At 31.7% G+C, this 19239-nt stretch overlaps 3 protein-coding genes across 6 annotated transcripts in view; 2 read left to right on the forward strand and 1 right to left on the reverse strand.

The window, feature by feature from the left end:
- Positions 1-2499, forward strand: part of LOC126844486 (unc-112-related protein-like) — a 65422-nt gene extending 62923 nt beyond the window's left edge. For both annotated transcript variants that reach the window (XM_050582727.1, XM_050582728.1), the window contains exon 10: positions 927-2499. In XM_050582727.1, the coding sequence (XP_050438684.1) occupies positions 927-1127 (201 nt within the window). In that variant the 3' untranslated portion in view covers positions 1128-2499. The remainder of the gene's footprint in view (positions 1-926) is intronic.
- Positions 2500-3216: 717 nt separating this feature from the next.
- On the forward strand, positions 3217-19099 carry LOC126844547 (transcription factor SPT20 homolog). Of its 3 annotated transcripts, XM_050582828.1 has the most exons (4): positions 3221-3375; positions 14234-14328; positions 16375-17755; positions 17852-18752. In XM_050582828.1, exons 1-4 carry the CDS (start codon positions 3357-3359, stop codon positions 18493-18495), a joined length of 2139 nt encoding a protein of 712 aa, XP_050438785.1. In that variant the 5' UTR covers positions 3221-3356; the 3' UTR covers positions 18496-18752. The 3 variants fall into 3 exon arrangements, with proteins under 3 accessions (XP_050438783.1, XP_050438785.1, XP_050438784.1); XM_050582826.1 differs by having other exon boundaries at positions 3217-3375; positions 16375-19099; XM_050582827.1 differs by lacking the exon at positions 3221-3375 and adding an exon at positions 14021-14134 and having other exon boundaries at positions 16375-19098.
- Positions 10555-13172, reverse strand: LOC126844549 (uncharacterized). The gene is made up of 2 exons (XM_050582829.1): positions 12916-13172; positions 10555-11236 (listed from the first exon to the last, which is right to left on the reverse strand). Exons 1-2 carry the CDS (start codon positions 12988-12990, stop codon positions 10658-10660), a joined length of 654 nt encoding a protein of 217 aa, XP_050438786.1. The 5' UTR covers positions 12991-13172; the 3' UTR covers positions 10555-10657.
- Positions 19100-19239: the final 140 nt, after the last annotated feature.

The following is a 19239-nucleotide window of genomic DNA, read 5'->3' on the forward strand; positions in this document are numbered from 1 at the left end:
GGATTGCATGCGGTTGGTTTTTAAGGAGTTTTGTATAGGCAATATTTAAGGAAATGGTGGTTTTAATAAATTTCGATCGTGTCAATTAATTTGCAATTGTTATTTTGTATAAGCTTAATGGTATTATTTTTAATTTAAATTATTTTGTCTATGAGTAAAAACCATTTTAGTTAGTATAACATACATTTTTTGTTCCATCGCACAGGCTGAACCAGTGATCCGATAAGTAATCTGAAAACAGATTTGAATTCGTCATAAAGTTTACTTATGACCGGTTAGGGTACTTTTTTGATAACTTATTCCTACTATGTATAAAACACGTTTGAACATTATATAAAATTTCAAATTTTTAAATCAAATTTAGAGAGAGTAAAAATTGAAAAAAGTAATAGGTTAACTATACATAACCATAGGCGCAACTAGACATACATTAAGAGGGTGCTAAAATTATCTTTATCAGACTAAATATAGTTCTTATCTTCAAACCATTAGATAAAAAATAATATATTTGAAAACAAAAATATTCTAAAATACAAAATTTGCACAGAGTATGTACATTATTAAAATGTTATGTGTATAAATCAAGGACTGGGGTTTGAATTTTGGGGGTGCTAGTTTTGAGTCTGGGAGTGCTAAAGTCCTTCCTAGTTGTGCCCATGTACACAACCTCAAAGATTGGAGTTTTATTACTGCTGTAATGAATCATCAATGAAGGGTTGGAAATAATTCTGAAAAATCTCGAGGAGGCCCTAGCATAACCAGTTCTTTCTCTCACTACGTGCCCGTCCACAGTTTTTCACAATTTCGCTTCGATCCATTCCAGTTTAGCATTACAGATAGTAGGCCTTGGGTGTACAGAAAATCGATTCGGACGTGTTAAGTCAATGGTGCCAATTTTTAATATGTTTTAATATTTTCTCTCGCAGGCGTGGAATATCAACTGGGAAGTGAAACATATGATGGTGCAGTTCGAAGAGGGCAACATAATATTCGCGTGCCAGTCAGCCGACTGCAAAGTTATACACGAGTTCATAGGCGGTTACATATTCTTGTCGATGCGATCCAAAGAAGTGAACCAGACGCTCAACGAGGAGTTGTTCCACAAATTGACCGGCGGATGGTCGTAAGCCTGTCTTAGACACATTCTGTCTGTGCCCTCTCCCAAAATTGTGTAGCCGAGTAGCACTAAAGTGTCTTATATTAATATTTTTACGCCCACGAGCACCACCGTTGCGTTGGTTCCGTTACCGTTATTACAATGTTTGTGTCGTGTTTCACCTTAACCGTTTTTAACATTATTTAATATAATATATTATATAATATTAGCGTCTGTTTGTTGAATGTTTTTTTTTTGTTAAGTCTATAATCGTAAAGAGCGACGACAAACACGACCGTAAATAAAATACAACACATATGCGTGTTTGCCGGCGCTTTGTTTATTTATAAAAACATTTAATAATTTGCGTTTTTATAACGAAATTAAGTTTTTTTTTGTTATCGTTATTAGTGTATAATAATATTATAAAAGTATTAAAAATTCATAATATTCGTAAGTAGTTAACGTGTTTTAGTATTGTCCATTGATAAACTGCTAGTAGGTATTGTTATTATTATATTAGGTACCTGTTCGAGTTATTTGTATTATAATTATTTTAATACTTAATACTATTGTTAAGTATTAAGTCATTATGTTTGCGTAGATTCGGTAATCAATTGTTGCAGTAAGCGTAGAAATCAATCAAAACATTATTCCCATCGTCATCTACTTTTCTCTATTATTATTTATTGTTGTACAAAACGTAATGACAAAAATGTTTGACTCGGTGGGAGAGCGAATTTTTTTATGTTGTAATGAAAATTGCTTAATAACATTTTTTAACCATTGTGTTTGAACAAATAGTTTTAAAAGAAACAAAAAAATTGTAATAATAGTGTATTTAATTTTTTTTCGCTATCTATTAAATAATATTTTACATAAATCGCAACTAAAAATAATGTTTTATCAATTCACATTTCACACTAGTTTTAACGATCACTCAGTAGAATGATCACATTATAGAATATATGAATATATTATATGTATAATAGTAATAATAATACTATCAATTGTGGGCAATCATAAATTGTTACTGTAATGAAAATTATGTGTTGTCATAATATTATATTTTTTATTTAACGACAAAGGTTTAAGGACTGCACACAATTACTATTATATGAGTTATGTTGTCTTTTGCTTGTCTCTAGTTTTATTAATAACTATATATTTATAAATATGATAGTTAATGGATATAATTCATAGCATTAAAAACGGTGCTTCATACCAAAACCCTCTATATAACAATGTTATAACATATTATTATTATTGTAACTTAATAAAAAATTATTGTTGTTGTCCTAATTTGTTTTAATTTGTGAATTTTTTTTTGTGTATATAGGCTATATTATTATATTTTATAATATCATGTTGTAAACTTCTATTAAAAAAAAAAAAAAAACAAATAATATAAAATAATTAACTCATGTACAAGTGTATTGCGTTTTAGTGTTACATTTAATACACCCTCTGTGTTAAGCCTGACATTATGAAAATGCTTGGGTATTGTAATAGTTTGTTTTCTTCGAAATGTCAATAGCAAAAGCTTTCGACCACCAGCGGTCTTGGTTTCAAGAGCAGCGTTATATACATAATAAACTAATATTGTACATGATACCAATTACCATTACACCACAGCACGGCATAATTATTACACGATAGTGGCATTGAATTTTATCTTATTGTTTATAACTTTTCAATATTTGAGTTTTAGACAGTAAATGCATTGACATGTAATAATTTTTTTTTTTTATCTAAATCTTAATTATTTTAATAATATGTGTGATAAAAACACGATTCGACACGGGTCTGTGCATTCTGTTAAACATGTTACCATTTTTGGTCACCGGAAATAAACATTTATATCAGATTTATACCTACATGGTTTGTGGAAACTTGGGCTTTGGTGTATGACGATGATTAAACAGCGGTGAACCGGTGTTTGTCGTTTATTATTTATTCCTGTAAAAAAATGACACGTTAAACTTCTGCCTTTGCAAAAAAGAGTAGGTCGTACGACATGAGTTATTCATTCATTACTTATCTAAACAAAAACCGACAGTCGACGAACAAAAGCTAACAAACTACTGCAGTATTGTGCAAAACCAGCTAAAATCACAATTCACAGGTTTTTTTAAAATTAATTAATCAGTTGTTAGGTTTTTTAGGTGGTATTTTAATGTGCTAGTCTATTGTGATTTCTTTAAAAATAATAATTTTCAAATCGTTAACAAGCTAGTAAATCAATTACCGCTGTCAGGGAATGTATTTTTCAACGCTCGGTAAGTTCCGTTTTTATTTTTTAAAGAGTAAATGAGTACACTAGTTAAACCTAAACCGGCTGTACGCTTTTATCTATATTTTAAATTCGACTACAATACTATCAAAACTTAATTACACAATTTCAATCTAAAAAAAATCATATTTTCAAAATAAAAAATACATATTATTCATATATACGTCTTTTTTATAATTTATTTATTTAGAAAATAATTTTTTAATTGGCACAGAGTATAGTTTAAATTTTAGAATAACACTTGAAGCTAAAAAAACACACTTGAGAAGTGCTACTACATGTATTTAAGCTTACTTATTATTATTTTACTTATTTGTGTTTTATTTAATTATTTTGAGAGAATAATAATTAAATTTGTATGCATTTTTTTCTTGGGCACTAATAGTCTATGAACTATTTATTTTATTTTCGTTAGTCATCTGTGTTATGCGTCATTTTCCAGATGTGTAAATATATATATAAACTTATATATAAGTTCGTCGTTCGGATGATCGTATTTGTGCCTAATGTAAATATGACTTAGATAATCATAATTTCATAAAGAACGTACAGCGTACTCATTGATTAAATTAGTAGAATATCTATTATAGGCTAGGATTTATATAGCGAAATAAGAAAAATATTTAGTGTGTGTTTTTATTCAAATATGTAAAAAAGTCCAAATATGTAGTATAAAAGACAGTATACACGTCGAAAATAATAAATGTTAACATTTACACCGAACAACGCACAAAATGAAAGTTTTCTATCATGTTTTGCATGTTTATTTGATATTTTCCAAAGCATTAAATTTACAGGCCACAGCCATACACTTATAGATATAATTTGAGTATGCGCAAAAAAATAAATTCTTAATTATTTATAAAACAGCCGAAAGAAAAATGAAATGAAACATTTAGTTTCAACGAATTTCAATGTGTGAGTTAAAAAAAAAAATAGTGCTAAAGAAAAATCTATAGTTGTTAGTTGTTCTGGAGTAGTATCAGATGTAAGTCAGATAATAAACATCTTAAAAGTTGTGAGGATGATAAAATATTAGAAATTATCAATGAAGCTGACTATGGTCATGAACGAGAAACGAAAACTTTCAACTATAGTTTCTTGACAATAAAGTTTCACACGTAAAAAATATAGGTAACGAAAACCATTTTAGAAATTTTAGATATTTTGAATATTCAATACGCAACTACCCAGAAAAGATAACAGATAAACTTGGTGTGTATATTTATTAAAAATTGGACTTGTACAAATTTAATATTAAAATTTTTCTAAATACGTTGAGAAAGCAAATAGGTGTATTTTTTTCATTATTGTAAGAGAAAAATAATTTCGAACTAGTAAACAAATGGCTGATTTCTTTAAAAACTAAATATAAAATATTTTGTTTTTCTTTTAACAATTGTGGATTTAATGAATAGATTTATTTGAATAGTAGGTTAAAAACACGCGTAAAAAATTGTCTAACCATTTTTTAGCTGTTGCTCAGGATGGTCCGGTTCAATTCTGTAAAGAGATATGAGTTCTTTCACTACTTTACTAGATTATGGAGGAAACGAATTTTTAATTTTTGTTGTACGTAAAATAATTATTTTTTGATACTGAAAATTGTTCAAACTTGTTATATTTATTTCAAAAAAGTAAATTTTTTAAATGAAAATCGGTTCTCTACACAACCTTGAAAAATTATCCAAACAACTATAATTTGTTTATACAATTCAAGCCGAGTCTGCAACCACGAAAGAGCATTTTCATGTCTCGTTGAAATACCGAATAAATTTTAATTAGTTGTGGAATTATAATTAAAAAAAAAAAAATTACATTGAGCTTCCAGTTACAGCATAAGCCAAGGAGATTAAAAAATTATGTACAATCATGTTTCTGGCTAAAATTGTAGTGTTTATTATCTGGCTTAAGACAATTCATAGAGAAATTGGGCCCTTAAACTGTTTTGAATTTTTTTTTTAGTTCTAATTTGAACGTTGAACGTATAACATATCTCTTATCTCATATCAGATAACATCGTAACGCTTTTTTGGTAACACTTTTTTTCGGTTATGTACCGGCTAATTCTCACCCCTATCTCCCACCCCTATCACTTACCCCCTATCACTCACCCCTAGCACTCACCACTATCTCATATCTCATATCAGATAACAGCGTAACACTTTTTCCGTTACGCTTTTTTGGTAACACTTTTTTTCGGTTATGCACCGGCTAATTCTCACCCCCAACCCCATTCCTATTCCCACCCCCAACCTCATCATCAACCCCATTTCTTTTTTCGTTACGCCTTTTTGACATTTTCATGTCTTAGCTCTGGCACATAACTGAAAAAAGCGTTACCATAAAAGCGTTACCAAAAGAGCGTTACCAAAAGCGAAAGGGTTGGGGACGGGAGTGGAATAGGGGGTAGGAGATTTAGCCGGTAAATAACCGAAAAAAAGTGTTACCAAAAAAGCGTTACGCTGTTACGCGCCGCAATGTAACAAAAACTACGAAGCGACGACGAAAGACAATTATCGGAATGACCATTTCGGATCTATTTCGAATGTTAATCTGTTACGCTGTTATCTGATCTGAGAAAAGAGATATGTTGTACGTTCAACGTTCAAATTAGAACTAAAAAAAAAATTCAAAACAGTTTAAGGGCCCAATTTCTCTATGAATTGTTTTAAGCCAGATAATAAACACTACAATTTACTATATATTTATATTATACTATATTATTATCTATAATTCCACAACTAATCTATATTTATTCGGTACTTCAACGAGACATGAAAATGCTCTTTCGTGGTTGCAGACTCGGCTGAAAAACTTTTTTGTTACGCCTTTTTCGTTAAGCTCTTTTGGTAACGCTTTTTTCGGATATTTGCCAGGGTTATGTGCCAGAGCTAAGACATGAAAATGTCAAAAAATTATGCACAATCAAGTTTCTGGCTAAAATTGTAGTGTTTATTATCTGGCCAAAAGTAACTTAACATAGAGAATTAAACTATTTTGAATTTATTATTTAGTTCTAATTTGAACGTTGAACGTACAACATATCTCTTATCTACTATATCTTACCCCTCTCCCCTAACCACTATCTCCTGTCCCTATCACTCACCCCTATCTCCCACCCTATCCCTACTCCTTAATCTCTCCCCTATATCCCTACTCCTTAATCTCTCCCCCTATATCCCTCCCTATCACTCACCCCTATCTCTCACCCTTATCTCACATCCCTATCTTCTACCCCTATCACCTGTATCTCCTATTCGGTACTTCAACGAGACATGAAAATGTTCTTTCGTAGTTGCAGACTCGGCTGAAAAACCTTTTTTTTTTCTTATATATTGCCTATATAAAACTCCTTAAAAGTCCGTGAGTTGCAATCCCCTTAAAAAAAAAAAAAATTTTCTATAATACTATTGATAAAGATTATAAAACTAAAGTCGGAAATGAAACTAGTTGGGAAAATATTTTTTAACGTCAATTATTGTGCATTTTTAGCACAATCATGAAAATATGGTATATATTTTTAATATACCATATTTTCATGATCTGCTCGTTGGGATACATTAAAAAAACATGTAACTAAACCATTTTTAGAAACTATATGGGAATGATTAATTAGAAAGTGTAAAATACTAGTAATTAAGTACACGAGTTATGTGCAGCATTAAAAATACTTAGCAGAAACACACAAAAAAAGATTAAGGCTGCAATTTTACACAAAATGAAGACAAATTAGAATAATTTTTTGTCAGTTTAATAATTTGTTATGATTTTATAAAATTATGGTAATCACAACTGCACAAAGTTCTCAAGTGAATATTAATGAGTAATTTTATATTAACATGAATTATTAAATTATTTTAATAAGATTAAAAACACTGGAATTATTTCATATACTATAACTGTACTAAAGTGTGCAAATGACTTGGATCTTGCATCGACATTTAAGGAAAAGCGAACTAGCAGAAAAAAAAACAGTTTAATTATGAAAGTTCAAAATTGTAATTTCACAAAAATAATATGACGGTGTGGTGTAAAAAGTTCAATATGTACTCAGAAGATATATGATAGGAAGGGAGGACAGTGATAAAGGGCAATCGATAATCCCTGTACTGATAAGAGATTATTGGCAAGCGAATCAGGTGCTATGATCAATAAGATATAATTACATAAGATAAATTCGAGATTTAATGCTTTTTCTACAATGGGAAAAAATGTATTTTATGCAAACAGAAATTACATAGATAAATTAATTATTTAATATTATATGGTGCACTTCATATTCAAGTAGATGTATTACTCTTATTCAATTTAAAAAAAAAAGTTTGTTACTATGTTGTAAAATAACTTAATACATGTATATATCAAATACAGAGTGATTTTTGTTATCATGGGCCACTCAATATCTCATAGGGTTTAACAGGAAATTTAATTTTTTTTCTTGTTGTTTTTATACAATATACCTTCCAACTTAGTTTTTTTGATAGCAACTTTTGAAACTTAAATGGTAACGCATATAATTCATTAAATTTTTAAATTAGAATAATGTACTAAACATTTTGACTGGTTGATAACCACTTTTGATAACTATTTTTAAAGTTATAAGAGTTTATTTAAAATATATATTTTAATAATATATCTATATATATATTACATTACATTATCAATTTAAAAATATAATAAACTAAATACGTTATTATTCATAATTCAAATGTTGCTGTCAAAAAAAGTTGTGAACAATTTAGATAAAACTTATATGAAAAAAAAAACATTTTAATTGATTAGTATCCCTATGAAATGTTGAGTGGCCAATGATAAAAAAAACACCTTGTATTTTGTACAACTATTTAGTTATCAAGATAAAAACCGCAATTGAACTACTCACTAACTTACATAAGGAAATATTATTTGCAGTCGAAACTTAGTACTTAACTATTAGGTATTTTTTGAAGTAATGGTTAGCAAACAATATATAATTTATATAATTTTCTACTTCCTACTCTTTTATTAAAAAATTAAAAACAATAATATTAAAAAATGTATAAAACTGTAATTTAACTTATAAAACTATGAAGTGAAATGGCTCTGAAGCTGCGTCCAGCCATAGATTAAATATACATATATGTATATATATATAGTATATTATTAAATCTATGGTCTAGCGTTTCTGGGCAGTGACAAGTATGGCTGGCATTTGTATATTCTGCAACACCTAGACTGGCAAAACTAAACACCGATCGTCACGCAACTATGGTAAATTGTATAAATTAATAAAATTTGTTTGTATTCCACCTACAACATATACCTATTAGTTTTTTGCTGTCAATAAATGTGATGTTGCCGTTGTCGCCTCAACGCGGTAAGTCGCAAAATATCATTGAAATACCATCACCACGCACGCAAATATAGCAGTCTGGGATGTGTTTTTCGATTGCCCATTTACCGTACACTGTATATGACACAATAATACATGTATAACAACAAGTAGCTGTACTGTGCATGTTATTATTGTAATTGATGAGAACACCTGTAACTTTGGCATTTGACAAAAAAAAAAAATACTGCAAGCTATGGTTTACCAGCTGCTGTGAAGTTGAGCGTTTAGCTCTTATTTTTTATATTATAAAATAATATAACTATGATATAGTTGGCGGTTAACCGTAAAAAGTTTTTACGCTTGATTAAACAGTGACATATCGTATGGATTTGTTAAGACTGTGCTGACAAAATCTATCAATACCTATATAGACTCAGTAGCTTGAACCATTTTATCTGCGTTATTATGTTTTTATCGAAGAAAAATAAAAAAAAACTAGCTACACGACACCGTTTATAAGTTATAACATTAAAAGCTCGATATGGCCGCCTATCGTGGTTTATATCTTTCCCTACAATAATCATTAGTCATATACTTACATCGAAACTAATTTTTTTATACTTTTTGGCACAACATTTTTTGAAGACCAGCGACCGCCTAAGTAACGCTCTATCCTTACTTTTTTCATGTATTACACGACAAACATTTTAACCTTAATTGTTGTCAGTTGTTTGACATAGTTAAAGCCAGCCAGTGGAATTAACGTATAGAAATCCTGGTCGGCAAAAACCGTGTGATAGGCTGGATTATAGCAATGATTATACATATATTATACATAGCTTGGTATGATATGTACTTAGTAAAGTTGATTAAGAGATCTATTCCTCTTTTACTACTAGAGTTCCTAATAGGGACAATAGCATAAGAGTGCTAATTGCGGGTTCAGTATGCAATCCGAATTCCGAAACCCCGACCATTGTAACCCAACGCGTCCCACAAAAGAGAGTAATACATTGTATGACATCATTTAAAACGTCCATGCATTTATACTACCTGTGTATATAATATGTAAATAAAAAAGTTGTATTGTTTAACATAACAGCACATTGTTCGTTTGTTTAAAATAAGAAGCTAACCCCGACAGCATAACCGGAGGGCCGCTACAAGTTATATAATACTTATGTTTGAACTTGTGACTACTTCACATGCGTGATGTGTTACAAAAAAAATATGTATATTTTTCAAATATAGTAGAATGGCTTAAACATTTCGACGATGTTCTAAAAATATGACTTGCATACTAGTATGGGTTCTATGTAATCAGACCAGTACTTATCCAAATTTTGGAAGTTGCGCCAGCTCATAATAGTTGTTAAATATATTTATGCCAAAATTGATAAACACACGCACTTATCATTTTATATTTTAAACAAAACATTTATCAATTTGTATATCGTTCAGAAGTTCTTTTTTTTTGTATTTTATTAGCTACAAGAAGAAAGTAGTTCTCTCTAAGTCGATAAACATTTATGTTTTCTTAGGTATTACATTTTTACCGTTTGAGCATTTGTGTTTATATCATGGAAAGATTTTGACAGCAAAATACGTCATAAGTTTTTAAATTGAAACGTTAGCAACACACCAAACGTATTCACGTATTATAACATAGAAGTCGGACGTGACGATATTCAATTGGCCGTAGGTACCTATCATTCCCTACTTCCTACATTCATACTTTTTAGACACTTTTATTATCTTAAAACAAGTTAGTTTGTTTGGACTTCACCAAGTCAGACGCTGTACCTATATAGTATATTTTATTGCCGATGTTATCTCAATAAAGGTCGGTTTACAAAAATTACATTAATTTTATTATGAAAAATTATTTTCGACAGTTTATTAAATGGCTGAATGACAGAAAAGTGACAAATTATTTAATAACAATCATTAATTAATAAACGCTTCTGAATCTGCCGCCAAAGGACGCCATGCGCTTAAACCCGCCGGTTAAGCCGTTGGCTACCGCGGAGGCCCGGCCGGTGATGCCGCCGGTGATTGCGGACGCGGCGCCGTTTTTGCGCGTGTTCAACATGCCCGCCATAGTTTGTACGAACGCCGGGAAGTCTTTCTCGAAGTTTTGCCTGCCGAGCATCGACTCCATATGGTCCAGAACAACGTCCGTCACGGCCCCGATGTTCCTCATGGACATGATGTCCACAAGTCCTTTGCCGAACTCAACTACCATCTTGTGGAATTCTGGATTGGTGGCCAACGTCTGGACGATAGCCAGCGCGTTGAGGATGGTCCGGTTGGCGTTCGGGTTAGTCAGTATAGTAGTGGCGAGGTCAAGCGTGTCAACGATGGCGTTGTGGGCCAACGCGTCGTTGGCTACGTGTTCTAAGTTTTCTCGGACCACGTTGATCGTCTGTCTGCCCACTGGGTCCAACATGATGGCCGATAGGTTTTCGCTCAAACCGTACAGCACGTCATACACTTTGCCGTCTTCATTCTTGTCAACAAACGTTTCGGTCTATAAACAGAGTAAAAAAAAACATATTTTGTCTTAGTACATTATTTGACTGCCTACAATGGCGAGTTTAGCATTTTGTTGCTCAAGGTAAATGTATATATTTTGAGTTTGAAAACATAAATCGGTTAGTTCGCCATTTACTAGTTATCAGTAATAATAACGATTATTTAGAGTGTGGAAAACATGGAAATAAAAATGCTTAGAACAAAAACAATTATTACTAAATCAAAAGAACAAAAGTTTTTTTTCCACATAAAAATCGGAATTTTATATCCGTTAAAAAAACGTTTATTTTTTTAACGTACATTAATTTTGTATTTCATACATAACACTTGTTATACATATATATGTTTTTATTTTGTATCAAATTATTTAAAATATTGAATTTTATATTTTACTGAATCATTTTATTCGTAATTAGGTTTTGGTCTAATTTGTCTGTGTTGGCCTGTATTTATAAATATGTTAACATCAAATATTAAGCCAAATATTGAGAAACAGAGCTATGTTTTATGTTTTAGTTAAAAAAATTAATGAAAAATGATGTTAATGGACGCTGTGATGATCAAGAGTGGATTGGGGTAAAGTATCGACCCAGGCGATTATATAATATCATCCACTAGTTACATAAAGAGCCAATTAAATTAGAAATAATAGATTTGACAAGCTTACCAGACCTATAACATCAGAGGCTCTGAGGGTGATTGCCCTCACGCAATCGGACTCAATCCGAAAAAATAACAACTTACGTTTACGAGTTCTGATCATTGTAATGTAAAACAATTGTCTAGACCTAACCCTTTAGTAAATATACAGCATAACATCCTCCACACAAAATAATATCCTAATTATTGATAAAAAAAAACAGTACTATGACACCCGGCCGCATCCCACTCGTGTTATCCGTCTATTAATTTAAAGCATAAAGAAATACTTGAAGAGTGAATTTGTCAAACGGTCCAAGTGCCAAAGAATAAAAATTGAACTTTATAATTTGATTTGTATTTCATTAATTACCGGAAACACTTGAACATATTTCAAGTTTTAAGTATGATTGTTTTTTTTATAAATAACTATTCCTTACTTGAAAAATTCAAAAAATTGTTTCCGGTAATGAATAAAATACAAATCAAATTATAAAGTTCAATTTTTAAACTTTGGTACTTAGAACGTTTGACAAATTTACTCTTCATTTATGTTCTTATCACTTGCACAGTTCTGTACTAATTTAAAGTAATTTGAAAATAAAAAATTGTTTTGAGGGTGATGTGACACAGTGTGATTACCTCAGTTTACACTTGTTCCTCTTGTGTCCCCTCTATTTTGTACACTGTTTTCTTTGTACCGAAAGTAAAAATATTATTTGTTAGAATTTGGTTCCTTAATTTACATATCAGCAACGTATTCTATAATCTATGTTATGTAGAATAATGGCCAAAGTCAAAAAGTTTAAAGTAAATTTTCTAACGGGACCTTTTCGTATATTTTATTCTCTGCCAATTTCTAAACTAGGTACCGGGGTCATAATAAGATTTTTTAATTTATCGCTATGTACATAGGACTTCAGATCAACGGCCTTAACTACCAAGTGTCGAAAATAATATCCTAGTTAGATTAGATTAGGTAGATTGGAATTGCACTAAATAAGTAGTTAGCTCATAAAGGTACAGAATACTCACGGGCGCGTCGGCAATACATAAATTAACGGTCAAGATGGCGAACACGGCCGTAGCGATTACTGTGTGGCTATACATCGTTATAATTGAACTGCTCTGAACATATATTATAAGGCGTGAAGCAAAGAAAAACGGTTTTCTTAGATTTGTAAACTTGCAAGTAGTTGATTTAGTATTTATACTGTTAAACGGAAACTGTGTGAATATAATTACACAAAGTTGGCAATTTTAAAGTCAAAAACCAATTGCGTTTTACCGGCATGTTAGATAAAAGAGTTTTTATGTTAAAAAAAAAGCTTTTACGTTGAAAAACACAAAAGAACAATAGCGATTATAATAATAGTTTGGTGGAAAAACTTGTTGATATCATACCAATGGATATTTCCATACGCTTTTGTTTTTATTATTACTTTTATCATTATTATTATTAATATAATAGTTATTATTTTTTTGGCTCTACTACATCGAATTTTGTAGCTCGTGACATCTGTTTAACGTAAACCACTAATTTATGGACGAACAATAACCATCAATTATGGTTTGGGCAATTACCTATCTAATGTTTATTTATTTCATACAAAACGCGTCAAATAGAACAACTGTGTATATACGAGAGCTCGGAACGCCAAATATAGTGAAATACTGAATTGTCGGATGTGTACATTATTACTTAAATGCTACAAATGTATTTATTGAAATACATATATTCAAAAAACCAAAACAACCAATAAATGCCTAAAAAAATGGTTTATAATTCATTGCGGTGCTCGTATATATAATTTTATTGTGGACGAAAAATTGAAAAATATCAACACTGTTTACAGGGACATTTCTAATTATGGTTGTCCCGAGCTTTTCGTTTGTAATCGTAATTACATGAGAATGATATCCTATTTGCCAAATTCAAACGATGTCTGGACACCTCTCCCCGCCCATCGTCGTGTGCACATTGATAAGTTCACTGCATATGTGTGTGTGTGAATATAACTAATATTATAATTTATAGGTACTACATCAATATTTGTGTATATCTTGCGTATATTTTAAGGCCATGCGAATCGATTCGAATACAGAGGTAGGGCGTTATACACAGGTGGTTTTGCCTGTACAATAACACACTTGTACAATGACAACAGCCAAACCGATAGGTGTAGATATATATATATTAAACAATCGCTTTACGCGCAAGAGATCACGCGATTTTTTACCGCGCGTATATAAGGTGAATATGCAGATCGGGAACTGCATTAAGATTATTATAATAACCGTGTGTGATTAGTGTGCCTAATATATTGTTTTGATAGATAAATTATTTTTTCAGCCATGTCGTTTTCGTACCGCACACATCGCCGGAATGCTGGTGGTCGATTAGCCACCACAGCCGTCATATTGCTGTCCGTCGTTTTCAACAATCAGGTTTGTTTATGCACATCCATAGAAATTACAATATTAGTTATACACCACTTAACTAGTTGTATCGAGAACCCGTACTTCGAGAATAGGTCGTGTAAATAATACCCAATCGAGCACAGATTCCATGTTAAATTTAAAGTCCATGTTTTACCACGGCATACACTTAGTAGGTACACTGAATTGAGGCTTCTCCGAAAACAAAAAATGTACAGGAATGATTAAACCTAACGGACGTCTTGATACCATTACAATAAACAAATAGTAACATATAAATTGTATAGTATATAATATTATGTTACGTCTGTCTTTTGCTGTACTAAAGGCATTCATTTATGATTTTCGATCAAAAACATTGATTACCTACCCATTTCGTAACTCGCCTAGCCAACTCTACTTTTCTTCTTCAATGGTCATTTACGTTTTCTTCATTTTTAATTTAAATTACTTGCTATTTCAATTGGATACAATTTCAATATCTAATTATGACACTACAATGTGTTTATTATATTATAAAGTGCTGACATTTTATTTTCGGAACTATGGTTTTTAAATAGAATTTTTGTTAATCTGTAGTCAAATTAATATTAACTTAAAAAATGGAATTAATTAAATTTTTCAAATATCAATTTGTCATTGTGATGCAGAAAAGGTTTAAAAATATAATATTTTATCTTGTAACGTAGGTACTTTAGGAAAATTACCTCTATGTCTGTAAATATCCTGACTTGTAATAAATTATTACAATGCATCCTTATTTAGATTTAGATTTTAGACAATTTACTGTTGCTGGATTAAAGGCCAAAAGAGCGAAAGTAAAACTTTTCAAATTTACGTGATTACGGACTTGGACAACGATAGCTAATAGTACATACGTCGTACATATTTGTAGTACAACTTATGATAGAAAAATAATGAAATAAAATATGAAAAAAAAACTGAAAGTGATACAATAAATTTATTTATTAACAAGCACTGTTAATAAATAAATGTATTGTATTATTTTTGTTAGCACAACAACCCTGCTTTGTACAAAAAACAAACGTTCAGGTCCAAGCGTCGGAGTTATAAAAGAAGCCGTCATATTATCCAATAAAGGCTAAAAAAATTATATAAATTCACAAATATAATTATATATAAGATTTAAATGTTCGTAAGGCTCAAAAATAGATTAAAAAATGCATTAGAATTTTTATTTTTATATTTATGGGTCCTACCAACATTTAAAACTTAAAAAGTAACGTATTTCATTAACTTTTTAAATAAAGTATACTATCGAATACTTAGAAAGATCGATTAGAAAGTTTTATAATATTGTAAAAAAAAACTAAACAAATTTTAATGAAAACTACAAAACTACTATTATTTTTGAAAAAGTGTACATCTCTTATTAATTTGATTCCCTTAGTAAATGACAAAAAAGTAGATACCAAAATAAGTAAATGCCAGCAGGTAACGCTTTTAAGTTTTATAAAAAGTATTGTGCGTGGAATATTGTTTTTTTAGAGGGAGTCCATAGTAAATCAAAAGCGACTAAGAATTTGAAAAAAAATTGTATAAGGATATACCTACAAAATTTTAAGTTTTGTAGTTAGTTTTAAACTAAGCCTAAAATGAGAAAAAAAGTTTATCGCCTTTCTGGGGAATAGGGGTAATATATTTTATGTCTTTTCACTGTATATCTTTTTCACTTTTTACTCCATATCGAAAGAATATCCCACACAAGTTTGGAAGTAAATTGACTACCTACTAGCATGCAGTGACTTTGAGATGTAAAACATTATATATTTTTAGTGCTTCTCTCGATTTTGAAGGGAAAGAGCTAAATTTTTTTTTCTGCATTATAGATACCTTTTCGATATGAAAAGGCCACAACTAAACCTTGGACGTCTCCAAACAATTTTTCAAAATACGATACTTTTTCATCTGAGATCTTAAATAGCCTTTAAATACACGGGCTTAAAGTTTTCTAATAATTAATAATGACTGTTTAATGTATATTAATTCCAAGTCTCGTACGTACGTATTAACATCATGCTATTTTATTAACAGTTTTACGTGATGGGAGATGGTAACGATCAGCCATTACAGCAACAATTGGGTTACAATCAGTTGCAACCTAACCAAATGGGTTATAATCCGTCCTTACAACTACCACAACAACCGTTACAACAACTGCAACAACAACCGCAACAACAACCGCAACAACAACCGCAAACGTCACCGACCATGAATAACAACAACAGACCGTTACAACAACTGCAACAACAACCGCAACAACAACCACAACTACAACCGCAACTACAACAGCAACTACAACCGCAACAACAACTGCAACAACAACCGCAAACGTCACCGACCATGAATAACAACAACAGACCGTTACAACAACTGCAACAACAACCACAACTACAACCGCAACAACAACTGCAACTACAACCGCAACAGCAACCACAACTACAATCGCAACTACAACAGCAACAACAACCGCAACAACAACCGCAACAACAACTGCAACAACAACCGCAACTACAACCGACCATGAATAACAACAACAGACCGTTACAACAAATGCCTGTGGATACAAATATGCCGTCGACCAACAACCCCAGTTTTCCACAATTACCCAATAGTTCTTTACTAAGTGGCAATCAACAACAGCTCCAACCAAACGGTAATGAGTATAATATAGACGTGCAACAACCGCAGCAGCGACCTTTGAATACGAATCAGCTCACATCTACTAATCAACAACAACAACCATTGCCCAACTCTAACCCACAGTTTTATCCAAATCTACAACTACCAAACGGAAATAATAACACACCATTATTGACAATGGCCAGTCAACCACAACAAACATTAGCCAATTCTAACCAGCCGCTCATTCCGAACCAACAACCGAACAACCAACAACTATTATCGAAGATGCCTGGTCAACAACAACAACCATTGCCCAACTCTATTCAGCAGTTTTTGCCTAGCAACCAACAGCAATTACCAAACAGATATGATCAGTTTTCATTACCGAACATTGGCAGCCAACAACAACCAAACGGAAATATAAATAATCCACCATTGCCGACAATAGGCAGTCAACAGCAACAACAATCTTTGCCGTTATCGGATTTCACGTCAGGAACGCAACAATGGCCACAACAGCCACAGGCAGGATTCAATGTTAATTCGTCTAAATTGGCCAATGGCTTAGGCGATAAAATGCAAAATGTAATGCAGCAACAACCAATGCCACAGAAATTCCAAAATCAGTTTGACCAGGAGAATAGGCAACCGCAGTACAATCAGCAACAGCTACAACAACCGTCGCCACCACTGAAGTACCAGAATAGCTATCTGAATGGCATCAATCCGTTCAGTCAGATGGGCACCGACCAGTCACAAGATGCATATGCTGACGAACAGCAGCAACCAGGTAATTTATACAGTCCCTTTAATAATAATAATAATATTAACAATAAACCTCAAGGGGCCAAAAATTATTTTCAACAAATGTGTCCTAAACGCGCAGGAAGATTGAATGGCGGCAATGACAATACGGACAACTCAGGTCTAACGGATTTCGTGAAAATGCCAATGAACATGGTGCAACAGAACGGCGAGCAATTAATGAAAATACCGTTGAGCGTGGGCCAAAATTTGGGTAGTGCTTTCTTGAATGGAGCGCGGGGTTTGTTGGGCGTCAAGAGCAACATTATAAACACGTTGTTCAAACCGTTCGCCATGGTGCCGCAAATCAGTAACTCTGTCACCCAAATGGAACAAAGTGCGTTGGACAAGTTAGAAAACACAATTTCGCCGAGCCCACAGCCATCACTGAACTCGCAGCCGTCTATATCTTCCAACATGCCGGGCAACAGCTACTATCAGCATAGCAATTCCGGCCAATACGCTGATCCAAACAAGTTGAAATACTCCCAACAAAACATGGCACAGCAGCAGTACGCGCAAAAAATGCCCGGAGTCCAATATAAGCCACAACAAATGTCCGGGAGCCCATTATATCAGCAACAAATGCCCACAAATCAGTATTACCAACAGCAATCCCCTAATCAGCCTTCATATCCTCAACAAGATAATAAGTCGTCGACACAATTCAGAAACGGCAATCCCATCAACGCTCCCCAGAGCAGAAAGTTTTACACATACTACTAGTTATTTGCCCGTGTATACCATTATTATTAGATAGTTAATCCACGTTTTATGTTTTATTAGTGGACCTTAATAATAGCGTAGATATTTTTTATTGCAATTTACTTAGTGAATTTGTTTGTTTTAAAAGCAAAATTGAATATATTGTACTATGTAACTGATTAAAAATATTATATTATTTTTTATGAGTAGAAATATTTTTGAGACATTACAGTCATTCCCTGATTTTGATTTGAACCTCTTTTTAAATTAATGTTTTTGTTTATTATTTTGAAAATGTTATACTTGTTAGTTTTCTTATTTCTGCTATGATCTTTTGAACTAAAATTTAGATGGATGCAGATAACCTTTTAAATAAAAAAAAAACTACTGTTACAAGAACTTAAAAGTAACTGGAAAATACAACCTTAGTATTAGAACCGCAGTGACCGTTTTCTTATTATTTATCATGATCTCTAGCTCGTTGAGAGAGTATGTTCGCTCGGTCATTAGAAATATCACGATCACAGTCAAGTAAGGATATTATGTAGAATACAAACAGATTAACAAGTCTTATACATAGTAATCTTTAAGCATAAAAATATTTATAATTTTTTAATAATGAAATTATTGATCTGAAATTTTGTTACAAATTTAAGTAATATACCCCTTTTAATTACTCTGATAAAAAAATTGCTCAATATTTTATTAGAGCTTTGCTAAAGTTTGCTATATTTAATAATACTTTTGCTGTAGGTACACTGTTTA

The sequence above is a fragment of the Adelges cooleyi genome, unplaced genomic scaffold, assembly GCF_023614345.1.
Source record: "Adelges cooleyi isolate 19-005CV unplaced genomic scaffold, UGA_ACOO_1.1 ACOO_flye_CR_arks_rails_tigmint_CR_PRNA_651, whole genome shotgun sequence".
NCBI lineage: Eukaryota > Metazoa > Arthropoda > Insecta > Hemiptera > Adelgidae > Adelges > Adelges cooleyi.